The sequence below is a fragment of the Anas platyrhynchos genome, chromosome 15 (genome assembly GCF_047663525.1).
Source record: "Anas platyrhynchos isolate ZD024472 breed Pekin duck chromosome 15, IASCAAS_PekinDuck_T2T, whole genome shotgun sequence".
Classification (NCBI taxonomy): domain Eukaryota; kingdom Metazoa; phylum Chordata; class Aves; order Anseriformes; family Anatidae; genus Anas; species Anas platyrhynchos.
In genome coordinates, this window is record NC_092601.1 from 15970504 (window position 1) to 15993693 (window position 23190).

The following is a 23190-nucleotide window of genomic DNA, read 5'->3' on the forward strand; positions in this document are numbered from 1 at the left end:
CACGCAGGGTTTCTCTGCAGCTCAAGGAAGCTTGGCTTCCAGATTGTCTTGTGGGTTTGATTTGTTGTGTTTCTTGTAAGGAACTGTGTGTCATCTAAGTTTGCTCTTAGTAGAGACTGGGATTTGAATCACAGGATGTGGTTAAGGAGAAAAAAAATCATTTGTTACAAATGATGAGAAAGTACAAAAGATATTTTGCTCTCTGGACTGTTGCAATGTCTCCCATTTCTGCACTTGGTCAGCCTTATTTGCTGGAGTTGCAAGCTCGGTGGAGTAAGAACTCTCTTTTATTTCGTCTTTGCACAGTGCCCTGTGCAATTCATCCACTCATTCAATTCTGGGTCAGTGCCACAACACTGATGACAAAATCATACAAGTATGGGGCTGGAAGGGAAGGTGAAAGGTGTCCCTTAGCATGACTGTCATATTTAACACGTAGACTGTTGTCTCCTGTGTCTTGCACACTCCATACCCAGTAACACATCACAGGGTACCTGGTCCTGTATTGACTTTTTTGCAGCACTGGTGTTGTGATGAAGTAAGTTATGGCTCACTATTAATTTATTCCCCTTTTCTGCAGGTCAGTCCCTCTTTCAGGTGTACATTAAGCTTTTTCTTTGTAAGTGCAGTACTTTGCATGTATTTTTATTGAATTTCATCTTACTGATTCCAGACCATCTCTTCTCATTAACAGGATCACTTCAAATTACAGTCTTGTCCTTTAAAGGGCTTGCAACTACTCACAATTTGGCTTTATTTTTGAAGTTTGCAAGTAGCCTGGCAATTCCATCAGCCAGGTCACTAATGGAAATACTGAACAGAAACAGACTCAGGACTTGTTCTCATGAGACCTTACTTAATATGCCCTACCAATGTGTTAGCAAACTGTTGCTAACAACATTTTGACTTTTTTTTTTTTTTTTTAAGTGATCAAGGCAAAATGTGCAGTATTTTTCTTAAATTCTGTTTCTCTAGCTAGCTTTTGACAGGGCCATGTGGAACCATAGTAAAGCCTTACTTAGAGTCAATGTGGATCATATCTACTCTTCCCACCTGGCCAAATTACGCTGTCAAAATGGAAAACAAATGATTTGTTATTTATTATTTGTTCCAGGCAAATACGTATTAGCTGTTCCCTGGCACTTAATTATCTCATGGATGTTTATATATTTCCTCAATTTTTTTTATCCAGGATCTTTCTAGGTATTAAACTTTAGCTTAATTTGTTCATAACTCCTTTGTTTTTTCTTCCTCCATTTTATAAGATAAGGTACTCTGCTTGCCCTTCGGTAATATTCTGGCATGTCACCTGCCCTCCACAAGTTCTTGAAGATAATCACTAATTATTCAGAGATGGCTCCAGCTAGTTATATAAGCACTGCAGGGCAAATTTCATCAGGCCTTTCTGACTTGATTACATCTAGCTTAGCTAAATATTCGTTAACCTATTCTCTATTCTAGCCTACATCCATACTTCTATTGTTGTCAGTTTTAATTTGTGTTAAGTATCTAGTCAATATCAACGGGTTTTGTGTGAAAGTGAAGCAGCAGAGGTATCAGGCTTCTGCTCTTTTGTGTCACCTGTCTTGTGTTCATCTTTTATTCCCAGTAGTTGACCTCTCCTTCTGTTTCTTGTATTTCTAATGTATTTCTAAAATCTTTCTCACTGCCTTTGCCCTTTAAGTTATAACTCACTGTGCACTTTTAGCTGTTCTGATTTTGTTCCTACATGCTAGAGCTGTCTATTTATACACTCCCTTAGTAATCTGTCCTGTTTCAACTTTTAGTACAATTCAGATCTGATTTTCAGGTCATTAGTGAGATCTGAATGCAAACGTACTGGGCTCTTAACATCTTCTGTCTGCATTGGGATAGTTGAACTTTTATTTTTGTTTCTTTTAAAACTGTCAGCTAACCTGAATTCCTTTTTCACTTAGAATTCCTTCCCAGGGGGCTTTACCAATTTCCCCAGTCCACTTCTTTGAAATCCATTGTCTTCATTCAACAGTTTTCACTCCTCTGTTTTTTTGATAGTAGAAAAACTGATGTTCCTGGAGGAAGTAGTTAGCTGCTAGTGTCAGAGAGAAAAAGTAAAAATTACATTGGGTACTTACTTCTGTGATCTTTTATAAGAAGTGAGGAGTGCTTCAAAAATACCTAAAAAAAAAAAAAAAAAAAAGTAGCATTCTAAAGGTTGCAAGTTTATTTTCTTTCTTGTGCACTTTTTAAATCTTATTACTGCAATGAACTTTTGAAAGAGCATTGTAACCACCACCCTGTAGCACACTGAAGTAGAATTACTGGAAAATAATAAGTTAATATTACTTTGCAAGGTGCCCTGTTATTCACTAGTGGGGTTGCAAGGAAAAAATACTTTTTTCTTTTGCAAGAGCAACTTATATTCACAGCCTTTGAACTAATGTTCCTGCTCTGCTAGCTTTGTCCTCTGAGTATACAAGCACCTTTGCAGCTAACATTTTTGTAATCTATATCAAAACATGTTCTAGCATTTCAGAGAGAGATTAGCAGGATGAAATACTGGCAGGCACCAAGAGGGAAAACTACTTGTTTGTTTGTTTAAATATTTTACTGTAGAGAACTGCTAGATATTTCCACTTCTCCTTTCGGGAATGTTACAGTAACCATCTGAGGCTTAATTCTGTCTTCTTTTCTGCACTCCATTCAGCTAGCACCCAGCATAGCTCCTTCAAACACTATTAAAGGAAAATGATGCATTAATGTGCATATATGCAAGTCTATCCATGAGCTTCCCCTGAAAACAAGAGCTCAGGCAGCATCCTTCCTGGTTAGTATTCCTCGTGGTACGCTTGTATTTAGCGTTCACCTGAAGCTTATTGCAAAAGAGTGTAAGAACTCCACTGAGAATTAGAACCAAAATTGGATGTAATCCATGTTTGCAAATGCGTATTTTGATCCTAGGCTGCATTTGCACACCCGCTGGCCCTTAAACAGATAAGCAGTAAAATCAACAAACTGGATTGCTGCTCCACTAGGCAGACCGTAACCTCCCAGTATCGTTTGGCTTTCCCTAAGTTCTGTGACAAATTAATAAGTGTTTGTATCTCTGCTGCACCATGGCCTGCATGAGCGGGTGCTGTCAGTTCTGAAGGGCTTTGTATGGTGATGAGCTTGAAAGCTTTTTTATATTCATGGTGTGTTGTCATCTTCCTGCCTGTTTGCTTTGGGGAATCTGCTGGCTGTGTTAGTGACCTAACATTTAACAGGCAGTTCAGACTGTTGCCATTTATTGAGTTCAGAAAGCATAGCTCATGAAACTGCTTGCAGTTGTGCAAAAAATACTTAAGAAGATGCTAATGCAAAAATAAGCCTTGTTTCAATGAATAAATAAACTCCTGAGGAGCTGATCTTTCAGGTTTTTTGTTATGCTAGTTTGGCCTGGTGAACAGCAGAACTCCCAGTAACAGAAGAAATTTGGCGTCTAAGGCTATGTAGGAAAAAAAAAAAAAAAGAAAGCAAGAAAAATGAAGAAAATGGTATATATCCCTCTGACTGACTATCCAGATGATTAACATTCTGTAAGACACTCCTTTCCTAGAAAAGTTTGCTGCAATCATCTTTTAAAGATTTCATTTTCATTCATAACCTTTGATTTTTTATTTTTTTATCTAACATATCTGTAACATCTTATTGTCGTAATCTAGTAAAGAAATGTGGCTTCCTTATTCATCCTCTGCAGTAATCACAGGTATTGCCTCTTACAGCCCTCAAGCATACATTAATTTCTCTTTGAACACTTTCCATTTACCTCTATTGATTTGCCTCGTTTAATTTCACCCAACATTTCCTGTCTTCTCCCTTCCCTTGTTGCTGAAATTCATCAACTTAATAATTTTATCTTTTTGATCTTGTGTTAGCCCTAATTATTATCTGAGCTGTGGTTTAATATTACATCTTCCGTGTCACTCAGAGCAGTGATTTTTATGACAGAACGTATCTTGGCTGCCCAAATTGTCTAATAGTGGAAGGTGATGTAGGGGATCAAAATTAAGATACTGAGTGTGTCTCAGGAGGTTTGTAGGCAGCAACAAGAGTGAGCTGAGTTCAGATGCAGAGGCTGGATATGTACCTTCGAATCATGCTGAGAGAAGTGTTGAGTTTCTGAAGAAATATTTAAAGATGCAGGCTATGGCTGTGTAAAGTCTGCCTGAGACACCCAGGAAAATAGATATTTACCCCAGCTGGCACCCAGCATGGCACATGTAGGGGAGGAGACAGCAGTGGACAGTGCTATTTTTCGAAGAGGTGCATTGAAAGGGAGTTTGCAGAACCTGTCTGAGATGGTGTGAGAGATTTCTTTTTTCTCGTGGCTAAATTAGGTTTTACGCTAGCCAAGGATCCACTCCCGTATAAGTTGTTATGATGGCCTACATAAGTGTGTTCCTTCGCCTGATCTGTGCACATTTGTAATTGGCTTTCTAGCATGAGTACCACCATTTAGCAGTAAATAGTTGTCTTTCTATTTCCTCCTCACATTTTAACTACACTTTATATTTTAGAATGATTTAGAAAAGAGAGAAAATTGCTTGACAATGATATTTCACAGATATACTTATCTTTTAATAACTAGGTAAATCTAGTTTTCTATTCTTTTAATATTGTCTGTTTCCCTCCAGGTCTTATTCTTTACATCTTAAGTCGCTTTATCAAACTTCTTTAGCCATCTTAGTTGCTTCTTCCTTCATCTTCCCTGCTGCTGTAAAAATTGCCCCAGTGCTTTTCTCTTTCTGTTTTCCCCTTTATTGAGATTTTACACTGGGGTTCTCACTCCTGTGTTCTGCACATCTGTATAAACAAGAAAGCTCATAATGTATCCATTCCTTCTCCCCACTGCTATCTATCTTCCTGTGGACTTTTTCAAAAGATCAAAATGCCGTAGTATTAAAGATACAGAAATATTGTGAAGAAACACATGGGACCAGCAATGGGAGAGCTGGTGGGTGAAAGAAGGTAGTTTGCAGGAGAAGAAATGAGATCTTCAAAGACTAAGACCCTAAGACATTTCTGGCATGTAAGCATGCTCTGACATTCTGAAAATCAGGCCCCGTTAATCCAACATTATCCACCCAGCTGTGGACAAGTTGGTGTACAAATGTGCCCAGCACATTTCACTGGATACCCACGGCAGTACAAAATGAGGCAGGTCAGGTGCAGGAAGCTTTCTGTTCCTGGGGCATGTTTTCAGGTGTGGGTGGCTGCTGCATATTGGGGCGGTGCAGCAACACAGCTCTGTCCCAGCCGTAACCACAGCTTGCAGGTGATCTGAAGGCCAGGTTGCTCTTAGAGGTGTCTGTGCAGCCAGGTTTGTTCTATGTTAAGGCAGCTATGGCTGTTGCCCTCCATTTCCTAACAGCTGCAGAAGAAAAAAAAAAAAAAGTCAAGGAAGTGCTGGGGCTTCATCAACAGCACTATGAGAACCAGCACACCAAAATTATTACCATCTGTATCCCAATTAAATTTCACTGTTCATGAGAGCATGTACCACACACAAGTACGGCATTTACTCAAGAGAGCGCACAAACTCTGTTTGTGTCTTTCCTTTGAATGGGTATGTGGCAATTGTTGCATATTCACAGTGAAAAATAAATGCCTTTGATTTTGTCTAGTAGCTACAGGTAAGATACAATGTGCAGTTTTCATGCACTGGCCTTCAAGAATGAAGCACACTGAGCTTGGCTCCCCTTGTTGTTGTTTCAGCCAAAATTTGGTGGGAGTTCAAACTCTAGCTGGGATATTAATTCCAAGAGAAAAAGATGGTCCCAGGTGTCTGCAGACCCCTTTGTCTTTCAGAAGATGAGCAGACGGTTGGCAGAATCATGTCATGACTATTTTGTTTTCAGCTGCTCTGATTTGGATGTGCTGGCTGCCCTCCGCCCCGCGTAACTTCATGAAGCATTTAATCATACAACTGTATTCAGCTTGAGCAATAAAGCCCCACACCAGTTCGGGTATTAATTGATTTTGGAAGTTAGCAGCTGGACTGAAAGTTACCATCAAGCTCCAGGAGAGAGAGCCTGATTCAATTGCTGAATGTACAGAATGAGTCTGAACATTTGGCAGACCCTCTATGGGGGCCAGTTGTTGCTAGTGGTGCGTGAGAACTCTGGACGCCCTCCTTTGCACAGTTGGATCATTAATAATACACACTAAACTGCGAGCTCGTAATCGTCAGGCAGGCAGGTTGGAATGAGGGCTATCATTTGCAGGCATCCACAAAATTGATTATTAAGTGCAGCATGATTTAAGCAGGACCTCACAGCTTGCAGGCTTCTTCCTTGGGGTGTGGACAGGGACAGAAAGGTTTAAAGACAGAAGGAGAACGATTTTATTGCCAGTCCCAGCCTTCACCATACAGTTAGAGGGGAGTGAGAGAGCTGAGAGAAAGGCAAATGCAAAAAGCAGGGGCAAGCATTTACCTGGGTACAGCCAAAGAACTTTTAGTTTCAACAAGTGCTATCGTGGTGCGTGTTAGAGGGGAGAACTGTGTGTGGGGGGGTTTGGGTGGAAAGCTGAGAGAGTGTTGTCCTGAACTCGCTGAGCCAGGTGAGATGAATTGCATAAACTATATGTTTCGTTGCCTTTCCAAAACAGTATAAGTATGCTCAGGAAAGATTATACGTTTTTGTGTCTTGTTGGGATGAAGGATGGAAAGCGAAATCAGTTCCAGGGCAGATAATATTGAATAGACCCTTGTGTGCGCTGCAGTGTATAATTTCTCCGTAAGGTATTGCACCTGACTGTGGACGGCTGGCATGTAGCAGAGTTTTAAAGCCCTAAAGGAAGCAAATTACTTAGTTCTGGTCCAGTTAAACAAGTAATTACAATAAAGTAATAGTTTTGGTGCTCTTTTGTTCCTGCTAGAAAAACATCCTAACCTCTCTACTCTCTTCTGTTGACGCTGTGATTTCAGGTTATCAGATCGCATACCGCCCGGCCAGCAGCAGCCCTAACAAGTTCACAACAGTGGAGGTTGGTTCAACGGTCAGGCAGTTTACTGCTACAGACCTCACCCCTGAGTCAGCATACATCTTTCGGACGTCTGCCAAGACGAGGCAAGGCTGGGGGGAGCCTCTGGAAGCCACAGTGATCACGACAGAGAAAAGAGGTAATGCTTGCAGCCACAGGTTGAGGAGCTTTCTGTTGCATGCCTTAGAGCCTGTGCTGCACTTAGGGGAATTTTAATAACAAGCTACAGCCTGTACACCTCCTCCTTCTCACACCATAAACCTGCTCCAAACCATAGCAACATCATGATTTTAGAAACCTGGTGAGCAAGACAGACTTTTATGAGAGGCAGTTCTTCTAACCTGCCGGGCTGTTGGAGATTGATTTTTCCATCAGCTGCTATATTGGCCATATGCAGCCTCCTTCTGCAGTCAAATAGTTTTATTTTTTTCAGCTCTCTTCTTCTCTAGAAAGATTGCAAGCTTAAGAACGTAAATGATGGATGAATTACATTGATTAGGGAACACAGAATGAGAGTCAGTGATGTTGCAGGATTTCTTCATGTGGTTCCTCCATTACACCTTAATCCGACCTAGTGTGTTAGTAATTACTTTGGCCTTTTCACTGCTGTAAATTCAAGCAGAGTGTTTGCCTCTGGATTGTCCAGAATTTTTCTACTTCTTGTATCAGGCTCAAAATGGTTATTCACATTCTGCATCCTCAAATTCTATTCTGTAGGGAACCTACCTGAAGAAAGCAAGAGCTCCATGTACATGAATGAATGCAGATGCTTAGATAAATGTATCAAAATGTGAAAGTTATAAGTAATGTAAGTTATTACAGAATCTGCTCTGCATCATTGCTTGTTTCTAATGCCTTGGCTCAAGTAACAGCTCAATTATCCAGTCATAGAATGGATCTCCAGAGCTAACAGAAAAAATTTATTTTCTATTAGTTAAGTTTTTTTTTCATTCAGAGCTAAAATAGGAGGTATTAGTAGAGAACAAGAGTGTGGGCTTTACTTTGTTCTTACATTATATGCCATGTTCTACTGCAAAGCGTTTATCTAGCCTCTTGAGCTGGTGAAGTCAAAACTAGCTGGGGCAACGTTACCAGCCTCACTCCCTTGTGCAGTTAGATTTTGTGCCATGTGCCACCTTGACCAATTGTACAATTTTCATATTGATTTTCAATAAAACCTCACCCTCAAATATTACTACCATACAACTTCTGTGATTTCTAAAAGCACTGTTCTGAGAGAAGCACACTTCAGCAGGTAGCTAGAGCAGACCTCTGTAGACATCTTTCAACTACTCTTAGCACTTTTGTGTGTGCACGTGTACATGGTCTTTACTCTAGCCCAAGATTTGCACTCTAATACTACAAATATTTACTTTTGGTTCTTAAAATGCAACTACAAAGCGATCTCTCATTTTAAGTCCTTTCTACACTTCACCAATTAGTTAGTGCAAGAGCAAGGATTTTGCATGCTATTTGCTCACATCTTCCTTACTCTTTTCCTATAACACTTCTGAAAAACAGAAGTCATTGGCCTGATACTCAACCACCAGCAGGGAAGACCGATGGGTTGCATTTCAGCTACTTCAGTCCTGTGTGGTTGGTGTTAAAATTCCCACCAGCATAGCTCTCCAGGTCACATGCAGCCTCCCAGTGTGTAACAGTGCAGTCCTTAGAGAAAGTACCTCTAGAGCTGTATTAGGAAACTTAAAGTGCCTCTGCTAAAGATACTGTCCATCAAGCAGGTTTATCAGCTCAAGGTTTCTTCCACCCCTGTCTGATTGCTGTCAAAGTGGAAGTTTAAAGTCAAACGTATAAGTTTCAGGGGAAGAAAAAAAAGGCATGCCCAATAAAGTGAATACTCAAAGCTCAGAACCTCTCCTTTTCAACAAAATGTGCTCAGATTTCCCAGGCCATGCACCGGCTGTTGCTGGATACACAATAGCTCAAGGCAGAACTCCCAGCTCCACTGCAGGAACAATGATCCCTTGTTGCTGTCAGTGCTTTAGGGTTATCTTGAATAGGCAAGTCATAAAATAAAAGGAACTCTTTCTCTTTTTGATGGATGGCTCTACTGTGTCTGTGCATGTGCTATGGAACTGAGTCCCAAGGCACTGAGAGTTAAGTGAAGTGATCCCATATGTAAAGTGTAAAGAGAAAAATGTATAATCTTACATCAACAAGATTAGTGTGAGGAGATGATAAAGAAGTTTATCTAGCGCAGCTATTCTGTGAACAAGTAAACAAACAAACAAGCCTGGAACTTGTATACATAATAAATATTCTAGAGTGAAAAGATATTTACTTTTCATTAATAAAAACACATTTAATATCTTTGTTGACCTTGATAGTGAGGTAAGCAGGCATGAAAATTCCCTCGAAGATCAGCAAAATTGGTCACTTATTCTTGCCCTTTAAATTCCCGCAGCATAAAGCTTTATATTTTACAGTGATACCTCTGATTTACAGGTCCTGAGCTGTATTGTAGCTGTATTCTCCAGACATGCTTCTGTAGAGCTCTGGATCTACATAATGGCATGATACCTTTCTGACTAGTTAGCACCAGGGATCCAGGCAGAACTGAGTCAGAAGATGTAAATGTAGCAAGAAATTAAAAGGAGCCCATTGAGTCATATGGCCTGGTCTTACATTCCTGCACAAACAGTTCACCTGAACATTTGCTTGTGGCTAAATTCCCAGAAATAAACTCTTTATACTAATGCTTTTGTACAAACAGTCACAAAGTGTATCTTGCAATACAGGAGATTTAAGATCTCCCATTAGCAGCAGAAGGAAACCCAGTCATGGGAGACTGACTGCAAGATCTGACCTGCCCAAAACTGCAAGCTGGTTAAAGCTTATCAGCAGAGAGTATTAAATCCCCACATAACACTCACTTCCTTTGATAGAATAACCCTGAATACCTGTCTCAGCCTGTCAGTGTAAGGCATTGACCTTTTGCATTGTACTCTGGATCGCAGGCGGCTGGCACTGAGGGCTTCCTACAGCTAATAGCTTACAAATCTTTTGGCACTGATGTCAGCAAGAGCATGCTGCAGAGAGGTGCCAAAACATATAGGAAATGTTTTCAGGGGATGGCAAACAAATAATGTGCTCGCCATACAGAGCTGTGAGGAATCATGCCATCAGAGGGATGTTTATGGAAACGAGTGCTGATGAAGTTGAATTGAATTGCTTCTCAAAAGCAAGTCACTGCAGTGTCTCCAATCAATTTCTGCTTTATTACATGCCACACATTTTAATCAGAATCAATAATCTTCATGATAAACAATTAAACAATTATTCCTCACTCTATAGAGTTTCTCTATTGAAATCGATGGAGTGCAGAGACACAGTGACGGGAAAGGAGATCTATATTGAAACAGTTGGGGACTGGCATGCTCACACCTGCGTTACCACTCCTTGCCTCGTCTAAAGGTGTACTGTTGATTACTTCAGGGAGATCTCCCTCAGCATTGGCAGTGGCTGGTCTGACTTTGCAGATTCAAAGTTAGTAAATGAGAAGGAAAGAAGAGGGGAGGTCTGGAAGTGAACTGAAGCAGGTATTGGGATGGACTGTAAGTTGTGGACTTGGACTCTGCTACACACCAGCCTGGTCCAGTTCATCCCTTCCTCTTCTTCATGCCTTGACTGGGGAGCAACTGGTAGAAGAAGGTGTGATGTAGCACAGAGAGAATCCTCTGGTACCAAGCAGAAAGCACAGGTTAAAAAGTGAGCTAGTTCACAGGCAAGTTTTGTCAAAGAGCAGTTGTAGCTGGGAGCACACCTGAGTTTCATTAAAGACTTTTTTGGTTTGCTTGGCTGCTGCTCCTAATGATTCTTCCTTAACCTGCCAGGTTATGACCCTCAAAAGTTTGAGGTCTGCTGCTAGCAAAGTATATGTTCAGTTATGACCTTTTATGTAGGGAGATAAGAATCAGTTTTATTGCACATCTTTGCTGCAGAAGGTTAAGGAAGGGGATGGCTTTTACACTTCATGGGGCAAATCCAAAAGTTCAATCTCCTGTGGCATTACCACTATGAAAATCCAATTATGCTATCACATTTTCTATTAGCTTGAATAGCCTCTCAAGGCAATACCAATTTATGGTTTAATTGCAGAACGGCCAGCACCTCCCAGGCAGCTGACGACCCCCCAGTCGGATGTGTCATCACGGAGCCTGCAGTTGAAGTGGGTCCCTGGAAGTGACGGATCTTCACCAATACGGTATTTCACGGTGCAAGTGCGAGAGCTGCCAAACGGAGACTGGCAAACCTATTCCTCTTCTATCAGCCATGAGGCAACATCCTGCATCATTGAAAGGTACCGTATGATCCCAGCCTGGCATGGAAATTCCAGTGTTTTCCACTTAGAGCAGTTAGAAGGCCAAAGCTAGCATCACTCGGCTTCACGGTCTTTTGGAGGGAGATAGGTTAAGTGAGGGTCACCGATCCCATTGTAGAGGTGGTGTTATGAAAAGCAATTCAGAGATTTGCTGAAGGTCATGCAATAAATCTAATTAAATTTGAATTGCAGTGCATCTTTTGAAGCCCTTATGAAAGCTCAGCACGGTAGATAATGCTACTCAGGCTAAAGCATATATAGCTATGCAGTGCTCTGTAAAATACAACTAGTAAAAAATCCTTTCAGTAGTGACTGATGTTAAAATCCACTCTTAATGCTGCATTGCAATTATCTCTATATAAGCTTTTCCAGATGAAATGAGAACCATTTTTATCTGCGTTTTCCATACTGAAGTTTATAGATAGCATCAGAATGCCTCAACTTTGTTATTCAGACTTCATTATATCCTCAGCAGTGCTGTTGTAATTAAAGTCCTTGTAACATCTGTGAAAACAATTGAGTGTCTATGAGAAGGTACTTGTTTTGCTGTCCATTTCCTCTATTGACCAACTAGTACAAATCAGATTATTTCTGAAAGGCTGAGAGCTTCTGCAAAATACTGAGCTCAAAGCATTCAGATACAGATTTTTCAGGTCTGTTATAAAAATATCAGTGGCTGTGACATATGGCTGCTCTCTGGTCATGTGCCAGAAGATGCAGATACATTGGTATCCTTTTGTCAGACTGTGCAGAAAAAAAAAAAGAAAACCTGACAGTTATTGTACAGATATAAACCAGATTCATTAACCCTGGAGGTGTTATACCCCCCCTGAATTATACCCAGTATCTTTCCAGTCAAAACTTCTAAAATCAAGGAGACCAACTGTGTCCTTTAGACTTGACATTGGCATTACTGAAAACAAAAGATCTGTATTTCAAGGAAGATGATTCAAATTCTTAAAGTTGCTGTAGGTAAGTAATGGTGTCCTAATAATGTGGTACTGCTGAAAGTGTTCTTCTCCCACTTGCTAAAAGCATTTTCCTGTGAAAGTCCAGAAGAGTAGTATGTGCATGGTGCTAGAGTGCTGCCCATCAGAATGCATTATCTCTTGATGTTTAATCATTCCTTACAAGCATCTTTACTTGGGTTGTAGTCAGTGTTACATCTGCCAGCTGGTGGCTAGACACTTCCAATTAATCAGATAAATCCCCCATAACTTACAGCTCTGCATTTCTACCCTGCATGTGAATCAAAAGGCAGCCTCCCCCACACCTTCTCCCTGCCAAACCAAGCCAGAAGAATCTTTGCTAAGGTTATGTCAGCTGGAAATCGCTCTTTGCATATCTTAAAGCCCTGTGTCGATAAAAGAGCTGCAGGGAACCTGTTGTTACTGTCTTTATTAAATAATCTAGGTAATAACATTAATTTAAAATTCAGTAGGAATAAAACGCGCTGATCACACGGCGTGCTGTAGAGGATTAGTCAGAAGGCTGACGCTCTGAATTCCAATGCCGGCTTCATCCTGACTCACGGGCTGACCCTGCACATCACCTGCCTCTCTGTGCACTGAGGACGAGCAAACCTGCTGGTGTGTTCAGAGGATAACTCAGGCAAAGCTTATGCAGCACCATGAAAGCCAGGTTTTGCAACCCCATGCAGCAGAGCAGTCATAGGTTGCTCCATGCACTGCACCTTAATGGCTGTTTCCTGGTGCATGATTCAGCTCTGAATCCATGCGTGTTTTCAGGATTTCAGGCCCAAGGCAATCTGAGAAGATGCTGGTGGCACTGAGGGTGTGAACAGCTCTGTGTCCTGATGAAGCTGGGGGAGGCTGCAAAGAAAAAGTGGCATGGGGAAGAGAAGCTGCCAATGGGCAGGCTGTCTTTAAAGGCTTGTTTTGAAGCAATCTGTGATGCTGCAGGGAGATTTCTTAGATGCCTTATTGTTATGTTTCACAGCCTGAATCCATTCACCTCTTACAAACTGCGAGTGAAAGCAACCAACGATATCGGAGACAGTGACTTCAGTGCGGAGACTGAAGCGGTCACAACTCTGCAGGATGGTAAGCGTGGAGGAGAGGCAGGTTGGGGACGTTGCCATGGGATGGGTGCTCTGGCATGCTCCTGGGTCTGCTGAACCCGCTGCAATGTGATCTCCATGGTGCCTGGAGTGAAGATTCAACATCAAATGTGGTTTTGTTCTTAGGAGATTGATACAGGTAGTAACGAGGTTGGGCTGAATTAATAACAGACAGTCTTAAGTGTCCTGCTGTGCCCTCGGAATGAATCATACTTTCAGGAGTCTCCAAATGGAATTAAACTCCGTTTGATTGGCTTCCAAACTCTGCACTAACCATTATCTTTGCAGAAATTGAATAATTTACAGGAGATCATTAAAAATAAATGTAGAACCGTGAATACATTTGAAGAAGTTTCTTCAATTGTTTTCACTCACAATCCACATCACTCTGCAGTACGGCAAAATTGCTGAGGTATAAGTAAGAAAGAGCACGAAGCTCCTGGAAACACGAGCATTTAATCCTGCAGATCAGGACTAATAAACTGTGAATGACATTGACAAGGCTTTTATTTTTAGCCTTAGAGATCAGCTTCTAATTCCTTGATTGTATAAAGCCAATGCCTGAATGCAGAATTAGCTCTGATGTCTTGAATGGGACTACCAATGGAGAAATGAACTCTGCAAAGTGAGAAAAAGCATTGGCATTTACGCTTAGCCTGGGAAACAGCATAATACTGGGATACCTGTGTTTATACAGTGCTCAGATTTAGTATTTAATACAGCACAAGGAATGACTAGTCAAATAGGACATGCAGATATAAAAATAGGGAAAAAAAATTGCCGAGGAATGTTTAAAGAATGTGATACTGAAATTAGAAAAGCAGAACAGAGCTTGGGGGTATCCTAAGTTAAACAAGTATTTTTGTAGTACTTGAAAAAACGATGTGCCTAGCAGCCTTTTAAAGGCATCTCAGCTCTCCACCTTCCAGAACGAGCTGCTGCAAGGTGCAGGCTGTAACTGGTACTAATGAGGCAATACTGACTCACTATTTTGGAATTCAAAATTTTATTTTCAATTCTCTTTGAATTTAGCTATGGTGAATCCAGAGTTGTGCTTGGCCTCCTCACAATACAACTAGGAAAGGCTGTGAAAGCTTCTCACCTCCTTAACAAACTGTGAACATTTATTCTGCTGAGCAAACCTGGTGCTGCCACTAGAGCATTACACTGCAGAGGGCTGTCAGCTCCTGATAAGCCTTCCCTTCTTTGTACGTGAGCTGCTGGAGTGTGTGCAGATGTGTTACAGGCCATGGACACAGGAATGGGTTAACCCATGGTAAATCAAGCTGTCCTAATTAAAATAATCTGGGAATGCATGACATGGACTCTTAAAAACAACGTGGGCTTGCCCCAACTGTGGCAAAAATGTCATGGAAAATTTGGGAACGGTTTGTTCATGCTTTCAAGCACACACCCAGCTTGTTTAACTTCATTTTGAATTTCTAGCTAGTTGTTTGTGAGCAGCTGGCATGATGCAGCTTCCTCCAGATTTATGCCCTGAGCTTTTCTCTTATTCCTTCTCAAGTTGCCAAGGCCACAGGTAGAGCAAGGAGTGTATGAGAAATGGCTGGCTTCTGCCTGGATTGCAATATTCATACCAGCAGCATTGCATTTGAGACCCACCGCATAGTGACTGGGATAGAAGACTTCTTTCAGCAGTGAAGAATTTGATGAATAAGCTGCCTATTTTTCACCCTGTTGCTATAACTGTTTTGGTTACCTTTCTATTTTTCTCATTTAGTTCCAGATGAGCCACCCAGTTCTGTGTTAGTAACTCCCCACACTACTTCATCTGTCCTTGTGCAATGGCAGGTAGGTAAAATGCAAAATCATGATGTTTCTTGTTTGCTTTGACTTGTTGGCCGCAATGGTTCATTGCAATGGCTGTTTTTCTGAGCTGGAAGGAGTGTAGTAAAGTTGAAGGACTGCAGCTACTTCCCTGGTTTCCTGCTCTGGGCATATATTTTAGTGATGGATAGAAATTTCTGTGTGTTAGTTTTACTTTGTACCCTGTGAGGAAAATCTTGGGAGGTAAGAGTTTCTCTAGAGATGCCCAAGATTATTACTTTTACAGATTCTTCTGTCCTTTAATTGTTGGGCAATAGATGTGCATCTTTACATTGAGAGCATTTAACGGTGTGTGGTATTGGTAAGGAAAAGCTTGCTGCTGTTCACATTGCATACTGCCTCCTCCAGCTGCTGAAGTAATCAGAAGTGTATGCTGTGCGTGGTATCCTGCTCGTACTTTGAGGAGCTCCATGTGCCCTTTTGGCTTTCTGAGGGCTAAAAGCTGAGATTTCTTCAGAGTAGAGGGAAGCAAGTTTCAGCGCTCCGTAATGTCTCTGAGTTGGATGTGAAAGAATTCGTGCCGAGTCTGCATTTTATATACGTCTTTCCTGTGCCTTCCTTTATCTTTCAATCTGATACTGGCCTCCTGGGATATGCCGGAACATTTTGTGACCCAGTGCCTGAGGCTTCTTTTTGTGGAGTAAGCACTAATAGAGGGAGCCCAGTGGGGTGCTGCGCGTTATCTGTAACCTCTGCTGCAAAGCCTCTGCCCACCCTACTCCTGAGACAATGTCCCACACACATAATAAGGATGGCTTTGGACAGATTGCATTAGAGTGAAAAATGTACATATGCGTTTACAGTACAGATGGGGCTCCTTGCATTTTGGAAAAAAAATGTATGTATGAGGGTCTGTTTATTGCTGTGCAGCAGCACTTTAAAAATATGCCTGGCTCTACTACTGGGTTGCTGGCCCAAGTTCATGCAGCATAATACTAAGTAACAACATTGCTTACAGCATGTTGAACAAATAGGAGACATGTTGAATGGTTTTACCAAAGGAATTGTGGAGAGATGTAAATCTGTCGCCCCACCTCCAAATAAAACCCACAGTGAAGGAAAAGGTATGAAAAAAAAAAAAAAAAGGCAAAGAAAATGTGAGGCATGATGTACTGTAGAAATAAACATTCCCCCAATTGACTGATTATTGGTGTGTAGTTAATGTGAAATAGGTGGTTGTTTAGGTAATTGGATGCTTTTTATTTCATGAAAATGAAATGGGGTTGTTGTGCCAGAGCCATCTCAAGGGAGTTGTGGGCGATTATATGTCATTACTACATGTATATTAATAGGTCCTGGTAATTCAGCCGCACTATATTTTTCAAATAAACAAAAATCTTCAAGTCCCACAATAGCCTCCAATTAAGAAGTTGTTTCACAGCAGTGTTTAAGAAATAATGTAAACTGAAAACAGCAGTCAAGCTAAATGGGAGAGCAGATTTCCAAGCAAAGCTAAATTTTTAACTTTGAGCCATGTTAATAATTCACAAAACAAACTCTAGATGCACTATCTGTGCTTTCAGCTGCTTGGTCCAATCAGTCCATTATTTTTAAATTTAAAGTAGGAAGAAAATAAGTAATTTCCATTGCTGGCTGCTGTATCAATAATGCAAGGTTATTTCAAATGTTCTGGAGGATGTTACAGTTAACATCAGGGTTATGTACTGTTCTGCTTCTACCATAGTGACAGCAATTATTCAAACTTACGTTGTTTTCTTTCTTTTTTCAAGAGCACAAAACTGTTTCTCTTAATTCTGTACAGCATTATGGCCTGCCACTCATGATCATTTTACCTGTTTCAGCAGATCCCTCAGGCCTTCATACAAAACCCTAAATAATCCATTACATCAAAAGCAGACTTCTGTCCATGAGAGACGCATAGGAAGGGGAAGACCTGACCTTTTAGCAGAGTACCCTTTTCAGGAGAGAATCATCATTTCTGTGGCAAGGAGAAAGACAGATTTCAAGCCATTTATTTTCTGAGCTTTCCTGTCCTAAATTTAAAGAAGGGGAAAAATGGAGAATCACATGAAAGTGTAAGAAAACAATGCCTGCTATCAACAAATCGGTGTTGTACCGCAGTGAGGAATTAAGCTTTATCTCTTAGCAGCTGTATGGCAGGGTAGGGAGGAACAGCTTCAGTAGTGTTTTTCTTTTAAGATTTTGTAGGATTTCCATTTCAACTTTTTTTTTTTTTAAGTAAAAAAATGTTTTTGATTAAAAGTTAAATAGAAAAAGACATTGAATCCTTGCAATAGCACCTTCCTTCTAGATAATAATTAACTGAAATGCAAATCCATGTAATATATACTTTTTTTTTTCATTCTGTGAAGTTTTTTCAATGATGGACAGGCTTTATTATATAGATTTTTTCAGCTTTTCTCCTCCTTTGTGGCAATGTACTACCCGGGTAGGACAATGTCTCCCTTTACCTTGTCTGTGTAGAAAACAGTCCTCAGGTTTGTGGTTTGACTCCTCCCTTCTAGGACAGAGGGAGGTGATGACTATACAGTGCTGTCGGGTCTTTCTCAGCTAGGGCACTGTCAGAGCTAAAGCAGCTTTGTTATAATATAGAAAACAAAAAAGGAAAGTCATAAGATTGAAAAAGGAGGGAGAAAAAAATCAAAATCATAGTACATATGCTAGTAATTGCCAATAAACAATACCTCTTCTCCATTTCACAGAGGATAACATTTCAGCTGGTCCATGAGTGATGGTGCCAGGCAGCCGTGGACAAGGCTGTCACTTTGTTTGGTTTATTTGTTCAGTCCCTTACACCAGGGCTTCAACCTGTGACTGGAAAAGGTTTTTGTACAAGGGGTTGATTTATTTGCCTTGTAAAGTGGACTCTGAGATGGGGTATGGCTGCTCTTCTTTTAAATATAGCAAAGGAGTAAACACCCTATAGGGAGAAGAACAATTTAACCCAAAAGACAATGTTAGCAGAGAAACAAATGGTTACAGACTTTCTCTGAATTATTTAGATGAGAAATTTAATGAAGTTTCTAACCACCCAAGTAGGGAGGTTTAGAACAGCTTTCCACAGAAATACTGGGAAGCAGAAAAATGAGCTTATTTTCTGGTGGAGCTTGCTCTGTTTATGAAAAGGACTTTTAGAAGTTGTTTTCTGCAGTCATGAAGGCCTCATCTTGATGATTCCCAAGGTCCCTCACAATCTTGTGTTCTTGGATCATTCTGTACTACAATTGTTAAATAATAGTGAAAGGCGGTCAAAACTTCTGCAAAGGATGGAGCACAATAATGAGCATGAAACATCATGATGAATGAGGTTCTCCATGCATAGCAAGTAAAGCAAGATCCTGGGAAGTCTGGGATTGCTTTCGACAGATTCTGCACAGGACAACTGCAAAAGAAGCGGCTTCTTGCAAGAGCACTTTCTGCTCCTTTTCTTGGTAATTTGGTGTTCGTTATATACACTGGACCCCTTCCTTTTTTTTTTTTTTTTTTTTTTCCATGAACTACAATCTTTCTACTTAATTCCTTCAGCCCTTGCCCAAAGAAAACTTATTTCCAAGGAGACAGGACAGCTGTTTCTTACCTTCTACTATCCTGAGGAACTAATGGAAGATTCATGTCATTTCTGGAAGCAGAATATTAGGTTATTACCAAATTTCTGCCTTCTTTCCTGTAAAAATATTCTTCTTACTTTCTGCATTAAAATTACATGTGGTATTACCTTATACTCTAACAGTGTATCACACCAGTGGTTAATTTTTTAATGATGGACAGAAGGTTTCTGTAGTAAAGTTCTCAAGACTGCTAGGGATCTTCTTGGATTAAAGGCAAGATCATCATTAAAACCCTTTTCATTTATCCTTTCAGCCCCTTAAATTTCAGTACAAGAATCTTTAGAAGATAAATGGCTCAGGGCATCTTTTCTTCTCTGCAGTTCTTAGCCTGCATTAGACTCATAAAAGTCATTTTTTCCCCAACATCAAGAATCTCTTTTCTTGTCCTTAAGTAATCCATTCAGACAAAAAGCTCCTGGTTGGGTATCTGTAGTTGAAGGAAGATGTGAAGGACTGTTCAAGAAGCCATGCTGAGGTACCATGTCTTGGGACATCTAGTAGCATCTTCCAGGGGAGCAAACCACGTGCATTTGGGCCAGCTCAATGGTCACACGTACTCTGCTGCTCCAAGCTGTTGTGGAGGGATACCTGTGTTTTCCCATGGGACTGAACCTATGCAACTCACCGGAGTTCATCACACTGTGACTCTTCTCTAAAAGCCCCTCTGATGCCTATTTTCATCTTCCTAATTAAAGCCACGATATAACACGTTTTGGTTATTCTCTCATCAGTCTTTCAGTAAAACATTGCCAAATGAGCAATAGTCTATGAGCAGTCCCCAAGGAAAATAGCTTGTCTTTGGCAAAATAATTTATTTTTGTCATCTCAGGAGAAGTGAAATAATGGTTTGCTGCATTGGAGACCAGCGACATGCATTTTCAGTGATCTGTTTATGTTATTTATCACACAGATTTTTTTGGACCAAGAAGGAAAGCAGCTTATCTCAGAGAAATGCATTAGGCATCAATTTTTAAGTAAAGAGCCTTTTGTAATTGCCACAGCTGAGAGAAATCATCAAAGTTGCCTTTAACTTGTGTTTTTCCCATTGCACGAGTTTGTACATTGCTAACGGCTGTTTTCACCAGAGAGCAGCACCGTGTCCCTTTGTGCAGAACTGGTGCCAGCTCCTGTCTGTCGTGTCGGATGCTTGTCGCAGTGCATGTCTTAACAAGAGTGTTCTTCGGGTGAATGTCTTTCAGCCACCTAAAGCTGAGAGTCTGAACGGCTTGCTGTTGGGATACCGCATCTACTATCGGGAGCTGGACTACGACACCGGGTCTGGAACAGAATCCAAAACCATCAAGAACCCTTCAGCTTTAAGAGCAGAGCTCACACGTAAGCCTATGTTTTTAACACTGTAATATCCCAAAATCTGTCCATGCACAGACATTACGTGCACTCTTACCACGTGGAAACAGCACACGATTGTGTCCAAGAGTGCTGGGGATAATTTGGGTTTTACACGTTCAGAGTGAAGATGCTGGAAAATGCTATTAACTTCTGTATGATCAGCATCACTTGTAATGGTGCACTCTAATCTGTGCCATCGTGCTTGAACTGATGTTCTGTCCTCCATGTACCCTCTGATTTCCTACTTTCTGCTGTCTTCACTGGATGATTACCCTGGTGTACTTTGTTCTGCTGTCAGATGAAAAAGAGGGGGACTTCATTTTCCTCCACTTGCTATTTTCCAATATTTTCTAATTTTTCTAATATTGATACTTTGTTTTTCTTTTTGCGGTGTATAAAAACAACAGATGAGAAATTTCAAGTAGCACTTCTAAAATTTGGAGGTGCTAGTCCCTATTTTGGAAGAAAATAGCAAAAATGAGCAAGAAGGTGCATGCTTGCTGTGTTGGCTGCTATTTTTTTTTGGCTCTCATGGAAAGAAGGTAGAGAGGGAAGGGGATAATAGAAAAATAAAAAGGACTTTTAGACAAAGGATAGAAAGAAAATCAGATGGAATAATAGGTAGAAAAAGGTGATGGGAGGTAAAGATGTGAGCATTCAGTAACTTTACAGGTATGGCCCAGTAATGAAACATGCTCAGGGCAGGACCAGCTTTTGTCCTTTTTGATGAAAGTGGAATATTCAGAATAAGATAATATTCTGTGAGCAGCAGAATATGGCTGAATAAGGCTATTTTAATATCTTTTATTGACTTCCTTGTTTCCCTGAACCCATACAAATGGTTTCTGCAAAAGCAAGGATAATTTTTGTGTGGGTGTGGAAAAAGTGGATGTTTTAAACGTAGCATAAGCTTCTAACTCTGCCCTCGTTTACATCATCAGTTCTGAACGAGAGTTCTGGGAGGGTACAGTTTTAACCAGAGGAGAGAAGTAAAACTCCTATAGGAATAGGGTATGCGCAGTTGTTGTTTTTTCCATACAAAGCTGAATGATTGGTTGTGTGTTTTATCATAAAATAATGACTTTGGATGCTCTCTAGTCTCATGGAGCTTGTAAAGCCTACTGTTTTCCTCTCTTCCCTCTTCTTGGCTGGCCCTGCAGCTATGTTCCTAATAGCTGTATAGTAGAAAACACCTTGCTGTACTTCTCCAGGGAGTCAAGAGAGAACAAAAGTGTTGGAGACGAGTATTTTAATAGAAACTTCCCTCTTTCTCCTCATAATATGACAGTGTTAACCTTAGTACACCTCTGTTCCTCACTGACCTGCAGTTTTGCACAGCTTAGCATATTATTACAGTTTGTTCACAGCAGGAATGTTGAATTCTGTAAGTGAAACTGTGGGAAATCTAACATACGTTTAAAGAATCAGGTCTTGTCCTATTGTAAGTGTTTGCTCTTTGTGGCCCGTGTTCCAGGTCTTTACCCTGCCACTCCTCATGTTCTGAATTTTGCATGTTGAGAAATAAGAATGCAATACAGTGTTGAGAGATCCCCCCTAGAAACTGTTTCCTTTTCACTCATTTATTCTATTTAATCTAGGAGTCAGAACATTTCTGTGTTGTATATTTGTGAGATACTCTGTTTGAGGAGGAAATGAAAGAACCCGTGTGAGTGAGATGCTTTTGATGTGTTACAAGAGTGATGTGGTTTTATTGTCCTTCAAGGTATAGTCCTGAAGCTCAAGTTGTGTATGTGTGCACTGCATCATTTGCCTCTGTCTCTGCTGTACATCATTTGCAATAACTGTTTCCTTGCACTGTAACAAGCTTTCTGCTTTGCTTACCCTGAATAGCCCAAAGCAGCTTCAAGACAGTGAACAGCAGCTCTGCATTAACGACGTATGAATTAACACGTAAGTGCACATTGCCTTTAGATGAGACTCTTTTTAATGGCTCAAAATACAATATAGGCAAACTCCTATGGTTCTCCTCAGTGGATCTAGCAGAAATCAACACAGATTAATGATTCTGCTTTCTTGAGTTTCTTTTTCTTTAAGCTTTTGCTTTCCCTACATCAAAAGACATTGATGATGCAAGTAGGTAGCTGTTGTAAAAATGTGGCTGCTGGGAAGGTAAAACATTATTGACTGTAACAACCCAGTATTGCTGATGCTAAATGAATTTTGATATGCTTGCTACATATTCTGCAGTCCATCTGAGTTTAGCTGTATCACATCATTAGTCTTATGATTCAAACATCGCAATGCTCAAGCTTTCCGTGGAGTATGAGGCCAGTTTAGAGAGGGCCCAATGAATTTATATGCATCTCCAGAGGTGTTTTCAATTGGAAATGAATAAAATAGCATTCGACAGAGTTAAAAGGCAAGTTGCTTTGTAGTGATGATGGTTCACTAGATAGGTTTTGCCCAAGGCTTTTGAGTCACAGATTGTGATGGGCTAAAAAAAATATGAAACCCTATCCCCACTGAAACTTGCATGCATGAACTCTCATGTGTTCCATTTTCTTCCACATCCAGTTAACACTAAAATCTCCCTTGTGGCTTTTCATGGCAGCGATTAAAGTTTCACTGTACCAGCTGCCTAGTACTGTACTTCCAATCAAGAGCTATATATCTTTAATTTTATTTTTTTTTTTATTAACAGACTAGCAAAACATTAGTGATATGTTGGGTATCACAGTATACCTGAGACCAGGGAACGATGCTGAATTCTGTGTCAAATAAAGGAGCAAGACACTTGTACATGCTTCTGTGAAACTGAAACTTGAAAATCCTGTATGATTAGACATATTGAACCTTACCAAACCAATGACATAGTATAACAGAGATAAGGGTACAATGTGATTTGTAGATAACAGAGAAAATTCATGGCAAAGGGAGAAATTTAGACCCTTGGCCATGCGTGTCTTAATCCATTCAGTGATCATTTAAATACAGCAATTTATAGTATCAATCTC

The 23190-nt window shown here is 40.5% G+C and overlaps 1 protein-coding gene across 4 annotated transcripts in view; it reads left to right on the forward strand.

Moving 5' to 3' along the window:
* Nucleotides 1-23190, forward strand: part of SDK1 (sidekick cell adhesion molecule 1) — a 393854-nt gene that overhangs the window by 322179 nt on the left and 48485 nt on the right. For 3 of the 4 annotated variants that reach the window (XM_038186854.2, XM_038186853.2, XM_038186856.2), the window contains 6 exons: nt 6950-7144; nt 11125-11326; nt 13307-13410; nt 15169-15239; nt 20065-20200; nt 22067-22126. In XM_038186854.2, coding sequence (XP_038042782.2) covers nt 6950-7144; nt 11125-11326; nt 13307-13410; nt 15169-15239; nt 20065-20200; nt 22067-22126 — 768 coding nt within the window. The remainder of the gene's footprint in view (nt 1-6949; nt 7145-11124; nt 11327-13306; nt 13411-15168; nt 15240-20064; nt 20201-22066; nt 22127-23190) is intronic. The other variant, XM_072023631.1, reaches the window with a different exon arrangement.